The following is a 7,390-nucleotide window of genomic DNA, read 5'->3' on the forward strand; positions in this document are numbered from 1 at the left end:
AGCGTCGGGCCCCCCCCCATTCACTCTGAACGGACCGCGAACATGACTGTCCCACCATGCATTCAACCGGTACTATATTATCTGCTGAGTCAACAAGGCGCACACCCGACCTCATAGGAAACAAATAAAGGGAGAGATAGGGGTGGGGTTGGGGGGGACTCGTGTATTGCTCACACGGCCGCGTGCACCATAGGACACATTTACGCACCGATACACAGAGGGGTGCCGAAATAGAAACACGCGCACGGGCGTGTTAACTTTACCCCCAACTAATTTACACCTCACTCACACAGACATGATGAAACGCGCACACGCACGCACGTTGTCGCCAGTGGAGACACGCGGGCCACCGTGGACTGCGGTATAAAACAGAAGAGCCAGATTGTCACAAAACTCTACGTAAAAGGATTGGCGCGTGAGAGAGGAGAGGAGACGAACCAGGTAAGCCCTCAGTCCTGGTTGAACCGAATAGCCCATGGTGTTTCAACAGAAAGGATTTAGGCCTAGGTTATCCACCGGCGTAACACTCATAATTGGATAAACATTTTGAGAAGTATTTCTTAGCCTATATTTATAAAAAATATTAAATGTAATTTTAGGCCTAGTCCAAATAGGGTTCGTTGTTGGTGATGGAATAAATATAGGCTGTTATTAGAAATTGATAACGTTAAGTTATTGGATTCTGTGTTGGCTTATGTTACAGTATGTTTTATAAAATGGTTTTAACCAGTTTTTAACTTTTACATAAAAAAAAAACACTTTTTGTAAGGATTGTCACAACATCTTTGGGGATATGCTATACTCGGCTACCATGACCTTTTATTAGAGTTTTTGGATGATGGCAGTAATGTTAGTTGTTTGTGGTTCCATCAGAATGGAAATAATAATAATAATAATAATAATAATAATAATAATTATAATAATAATAATAATCTCGAACATGAGGACATTTCCAGACATCATCATTAACATATTTCATAGATTACTGGGAACGCTTAAACAATATTAAAGGATTTTAATACATTGAATTGTAATCTATCCTAGTTTAAATGATGAAACTTCCCTCTCATGCCACCTCTCTCTCTCCCCTCTCCCTTCTCTCTCCCCCTTCTCTCTCTCTCTCCCTTCTCTCTCTCTCTCCCCCTTCTCTCTCTCTCTCCCCCCCTTCTCTCTCTCTCCCCTCTCCCCCTCCTCCCTCCCCTCTCCCTCTCCCCTCTCTCCCTCCCCCCCTCTCTCTCTCTCCCCCTCTCTCTCCCCCTCCCTCCCCTCTCCCTCCCCCTCTCTCTCCCCCTCTCTATAGACATGAATAGAGCTACTAAAACCCACATGACCTCTCCCATGTTTTTCCCTGGCATGGGTATGGCCCCTTTTTTCAAGGTGATCTCACACACACACACATATTTAAATAATTGATTATATGACTTACACAAACACACTAATATGTATCTATCTGTCGCTGTAGGTGACTGTGTTTGAGCAGGAGCACTTCCAGGGCAAGTGCCAGGAGTTTACCTCTGAGTGCTGTAACATCCAGAACTGTGGTCTGGACAACATCCGTTCTATCAGAGTGGAGAGTGGAGCGTGAGTCTCTTACAACCCTGGTTGTCTGTGGAGGCTGTGTGTGTGAGTGGAGGTATCGGTGTGTGTGTGTGTGTGTGTGTGTGTGTGTGTGTGTGTGTGTGTGTGTGTGTGTGTGTGTGTGTGTGTGTGTGTGTGTGTGTGTGTGTGTTGGTGGAGCGTGAGTCTCTTACAACCCTGGTTGTCTGTGGAGGCTGTGTGTGTGAGTGGAGGTATCGGTGTGTGTGTGTGTGTTGGTGAGTGGGGGTATCTGTGTTTGGTGTTTGTCTGTGTGGGTGGGTGGGTGGGGGTATCGGTGTGTGTGTTGGTGGAGCGTGAGTCTCTTACAACCCTGGTTGTCTGTGGAGGCTGTGTGTGTGAGTGGAGGTATCGGTGTGTGTGTGTGTGTGTGTGTGTTGGTGGAGCGTGAGTCTCTTACAACCCTGTTTGTCTGTGGAGGCTGTGTGTGTGAGTGGAGGTATCGGTGTGTGTGTGTGTGTGTGTTGGTGGAGCGTGAGTCTCTTACAACCCTGGTTGTCTGTGGAGGCTGTGTGTGTGAGTGGAGGTATCGGTGTGTGTGTGTTGGTGGAGCATGAGTCTCTTACAACCCTGGTTGTCTGTGGAGGCTGTGTGTGTGAGTGGAGGTATCGGTGTGTGTGTGTGTGTGTGTTGGTGGAGCGTGAGTCTCTTACAACCCTGGTTGTCTGTGGAGGCTGTGTGTGTGAGTGGAGGTATCGGTGTGTGTGTGTTGGTGAGTGGGGCTATCTGTGTTTGGTGTTTGTCTGTGTGGGTGGGTGGGTGGGTGGGGGTATGATTCTCTGTGCTGTAGCCTGTTGTCATGGTCAACCATTGACCACCAGGGTGGGGTGTTGTCCCTCTGTCCTGCTCTTTTCTCATTGTATTTTAATCTGTCCCCTTCTCTCGTTGAATGAAATGCAACATGTCAGTAACTCTCTCTCTCCCCTCTGTCCTCTTCTATCTCTGAATGTAACATGTCAGTAACTCTCTCTCCTCCCTCTCTATCCTCTTCTCTCGTTGAATGTAACTAGTCAGTAACTCTCTCCTCCCTCTCTGTCCCCTTCTATCTCTGAATGTAACTAGTCAGTAACTCTCTCTCCTCCTCTCTCTGTCCTCTTCTATCTCTGAATGTAACTAGTCAGTAACTCTCTCTCCTCCCTCTGTCCTCTTCTATCTCTGAATGTAACTAGTCAGTAACTCTCTCCTCCCTCTCTGTCCCCTTCTATCTCTGAATGTAACTAGTCAGTAACTCTCTCTCCTCCCTCTCTGTCCTCTTCTATCTCTGAATGTCAGTAACTCTCTGAATGTAACTAGTCAGTAACTCTCTCTCCTCCTCTCTCTGTCCCCTTCTATCTCTGAATGTAACTAGTCAGTAACTCTCTCCTCCCTCTCTGTCCCCTTCTATCTCTGAATGTAACTAGTCAGTAACTCTCTCCTCCCTCTCTGTCCCCTTCTATCTCTGAATGTAACATGTCAGTAACTCTCTCTCCTCCCTCTCTGTCCTCTTCTATCTCTGAATGTAACTAGTCAGTAACTCTCTCCTCCCTCTCTGTCCCCTTCTATCTCTGAATGTAACTAGTCAGTAACTCTCTCCTCCCTCTCTGTCCCCTTCTATCTCTGAATGTAACTAGTCACTAACTCTCTCCTCCTCTCTGTCCTCTTCTATCTCTGAATGTAACTAGTCAGTAACTCTCTCCTCCCTCTCTGTCCTCTTCTATCTCTGAATGTAACTAGTCAGTAACTCTCTCCTCCCTCTCTGTCCTCTTCTATCTCTGAATGTAACTAGTCAGTAACTCTCTCCTCCCTCTCTGTCCTCTTCTATCTCTGAATGTAACTAGTCAGTAACTCTCTCTCCTCCCTCTGTCCTCTTCTATCTCTGAATGTAACTAGTCAGTAACTCTCTCCTCCCTCTCTGTCCTCTTCTATCTCTGAATGTAACATGTCTGTAACTCTCTCCTCCCTCTCTATCCTCTTCTATCTCTGAATGTAACTAGTCAGTAACTCTCTCTCCTCCCTCTCTCTCCTCCCTCTCTATCCTCTTCTATCTCTGAATGTAACTAGTCAGTAACTCTCTCCTCCCTCTCTGTCCCCTTCTATCTCTGAATGTAACTAGTCAGTAACTCTCTCCTCCCTCTCTGTCCTCTTCTATCTCTGAATGTAACTAGTCAGTAACTCTCTCTCCTCCTCTCTCTGTCCTCTTCTATCTCTGAATGTAACTAGTCAGTAACTCTCTCCTCCCTCTCTGTCCCCTTCTATCTCTGAATGTAACTAGTCAGTAACTCTCTCCTCCCTCTCTGTCCTCTTCTATCTCTGAATGTAACTAGTCAGTAACTCTCTCCTCCCTCTCTGTCCCCTTCTATCTCTGAATGTAACTAGTCAGTAACTCTCTCTCCTCCCTCTCTGTCCTCTTCTATCTCTGAATGTAACTAGTCAGTAACTCTCTCCTCCCTCTCTGTCCCCTTCTATCTCTGAATGTAACATGTCAGTAACTCTCTCTCCTCCCTCTCTGTCCCCTTCTATCTCTGAATGTAACTAGTCAGTAACTCTCTCCTCCCTCTCTGTCCCCTTCTATCTCTGAATGTAACTAGTCAGTAACTCTCTCCTCCCTCTCTGTCCCCTTCTATCTCTGAATGTAACATGTCAGTAACTCTCTCTCCTCCCTCTCTGTCCCCTTCTATCTCTGAATGTAACTATGTCAGTAACTCTCTCTCCTCCCTCTCTGTCCCCTTCTATCTCTGAATGTAACTTGTCAGTAACTCTCTCTCCTCCCTCTCTGTCCTCTTCTATCTCTGAATGTAACTAGTCAGTAACTCTCTCCTCCCTCTCTGTCCCCTTCTATCTCTGAATGTAACTAGTCAGTAACTCTCTCTCCTCCCTCTCTGTCCTCTTCTATCTCTGAATGTAACTAGTCAGTAACTCTCTCTCCCCTCTCTGTCCTCTTCTATCTCTGAATGTAACTAGTCAGTAACTCTCTCTCCTCCCTCTCTCTCCTCCCTCTCTGTCCTCTTATATCTCTGAATGTAACTAGTCAGTAACTCTCTCTCCTCCCTCTCTGTCCTCTTCTATCTCTGAATGTAACTAGTCAGTAACTCTCTCTCCTCCCTCTCTCTCCTCCCTCTCTGTCCTCTTATATCTCTGAATGTAACTAGTCAGTAACTCTCTCTCCTCCCTCTCTGTCCTCTTCTATCTCTGAATGTAACTAGTCAGTAACTCTCTCTCCTCCCTCTCTGTCCTCTTCTATCTCTGAATGTAACTAGTCAGTAACTCTCTCTCCTCCCTCTCTGTCCTCTTCTATCTCTGAATGTAACTAGTCAGTAACTCTCTCTCCTCCCTCTCTGTCCTCTTCTATCTCTGAATGTAACTAGTCAGTAACTCTCTCTCCTCCCTCTCTCTCCTCCCTCTCTGTCCTCTTCTATCTCTGAATGTAACATGTCAGTAACTCTCTCTCCCTACCCCATGTAGCTGGGTGGGCTTTGAGCATCATGACTTCCAGGGCCAGCAGTTCATCCTGGAGAGAGGAGAGTACCCCCACTGGGACGCCTACAGCGGCTCCCTGTCCTACCACGTGGAGCGCCTCATGTCCCTGCGCCCCATCTACTGCGCTGTGTGGACTGTGTGTGTGTGTGTGTGTGTGTGTGTGTGTGTGTGTGTGTGTGTGTGTGTGTGTGTGTGTGTGTGTGTGTGTGTGTGTGTGTGTGTGTGTGTGTGTGTGTGTGTGTGTGTGTGTGGGGAGAGAGAAAGTATTCTATGCGAGAGATGGATACATAGAGAGCGTTAGTGGAAAGAGTGTCAGTATTCTATGTTAGTGTTTATAGAAGACAGTATTCTATGTTAGTGTTTATAGAAGACAGTATTCTATGTTAGTGTTTATAGAAGACAGTATTCTAGTTAGTGTTTATAGAAGACAGTATTCTATGTTAGTGTTTATAGAAGCCAGTGGTCAGTATTCTATGTTAGTGTTTATAGAAGACAGTATTCTATGTTAGTGTTTATAGAAGACAGTATTCTATGTTAGTGTTTATAGAAGACAGTATTCTATGTTAGTGTTTATAGAAGACAGTAAGTGTGTTTATAGAAGACAGTATTCTATGTTAGTGTTTATAGAAGACAGTATTCTATGTTAGTGTTTATAGAAGACAGTGGTCAGTATTCTATGTTAGTGTTTATAGAAGACAGTATTCTATGTTAGTGTTTATAGAAGACAGTATTCTATGTTAGTGTTTATAGAAGACAGTATTCTATGTTAGTGTTTATAGAAGACAGTATTCTATGTTAGTGTTTATAGAAGACAGTGGTCAGTATTCTATGTTAGTGTTTATAGAAGACAGTATTCTATGTTAGTGTTTATAGAAGACAGTATTCTATGTTAGTGTTTATAGAAGACAGTATTCTATGTTAGTGTTTATAGAAGACAGTATTCTATGTTAGTGTTTATAGAAGACAGTATTCTATGTTAGTGTTTATAGAAGACAGTATTCTATGTTAGTGTTTATAGAAGACAGTATTCTATGTTAGTGTTTATAGAACACAGTGGTCAGTATTCTATGTTAGTGTTTATAGAAGCCAGTGGTCAGTATTCTATGTTAGTGTTTATAGAAGACAGTATTCTATGTTAGTGTTTATAGAAGACAGTATTCTATGTTAGTGTTTATAGAACACAGTGGTCAGTATTCTATGTTAGTGTTTATAGAAGACAGTATTCTATGTTAGTGTTTATAGAAGACAGTATTCTATGTTAGTGTTTATAGAAGACAGTATTCTATGTTAGTGTTTATAGAAGACAGTGGTCAGTATTCTATGTTAGTGTTTATAGAAGACAGTATTCTATGTTAGTGTTTATAGAAGACAGTATTCTATGTTAGTGTTTATAGAAGACAGTATTCTATGTTAGTGTTTATAGAAGACTATGTTGGTTTATCAGTATTCTATGGTAGTGTTTATAGAAGACAGTATTCTATGTTAGTGTTTATAGAAGACAGTATTCTATGTTAGTGTTTATAGAACACAGTGGTCAGTATTCTATGTTAGTGTTTATAGAAGACAGTATTCTATGTTAGTGTTTATAGAAGACAGTATTCTATGTTAGTGTTTATAGAAGACAGTATTCTATGTTAGTGTTTATAGAAGACAGTATTCTATGTTAGTGTTTATAGAAGACAGTATTCTATGTTAGTGTTTATAGAAGACAGTATTCTATGTTAGTGTTTATAGAAGACAGTATTCTATGTTAGTGTTTATAGAAGACAGTATTCTATGTTAGTGTTTATAGAAGACAGTATTCTATGTTAGTGTTTATAGAAGACAGTATTCTATGTTAGTGTTTATAGAAGACAGTATTCTATGTTAGTGTTTATAGAAGACAGTATTCTATGTTAGTGTTTATAGAAGACAGTATTCTATGTTAGTGTTTATAGAAGACAGTATTCTATGTTAGTGTTTATAGAAGACAGTATTCTATGTTAGTGTTTATAGAAGACAGTATTCTATGTTAGTGTTTATAGAAGACAGTATTCTATGTTAGTGTTTATAGAAGACAGTATTCTATGTTAGTGTTTATAGAAGACAGTATTCTATGTTAGTGTTTATAGAAGACAGTATTCTATGTTAGTGTTTATAGAAGACAGTATTCTATGTTAGTGTTTATAGAAGACAGTATTCTATGTTAGACAGTATTCTATGTTAGTGTTTATAGAAGACAGTATTCTATGTTAGTGTTTATAGAAGACAGTATTCTATGTTAGTGTTTATAGAAGACAGTATTCTATGTTAGTGTTTATAGAAGACAGTATTCTATGTTAGTGTTTATAGAAGACAG

The 7,390-nt window shown here is 41.8% G+C and overlaps 1 protein-coding gene across 1 annotated transcript; it reads left to right on the plus strand.

Annotated features, from left to right (window-relative positions):
* Positions 1 to 251: 251 nt before the first annotated feature.
* LOC127922345 (beta-crystallin A3-like) lies at positions 252 to 5,179 on the plus strand (the record flags this gene model as incomplete). The annotated part of the gene is made up of 4 exons (XM_052506072.1): positions 252 to 441; positions 1,301 to 1,377; positions 1,463 to 1,581; positions 5,038 to 5,179. Coding segments are annotated over exons 2-4 (336 nt in total), but the record flags the coding sequence as incomplete, so codon positions are not given.
* Between the last annotated feature and the right edge of the window lie 2,211 nt (positions 5,180 to 7,390).

Source organism: Oncorhynchus keta, unplaced genomic scaffold (assembly GCF_023373465.1).
Source record: "Oncorhynchus keta strain PuntledgeMale-10-30-2019 unplaced genomic scaffold, Oket_V2 Un_contig_25379_pilon_pilon, whole genome shotgun sequence".
In the NCBI taxonomy this organism is placed as follows: domain Eukaryota; kingdom Metazoa; phylum Chordata; class Actinopteri; order Salmoniformes; family Salmonidae; genus Oncorhynchus; species Oncorhynchus keta.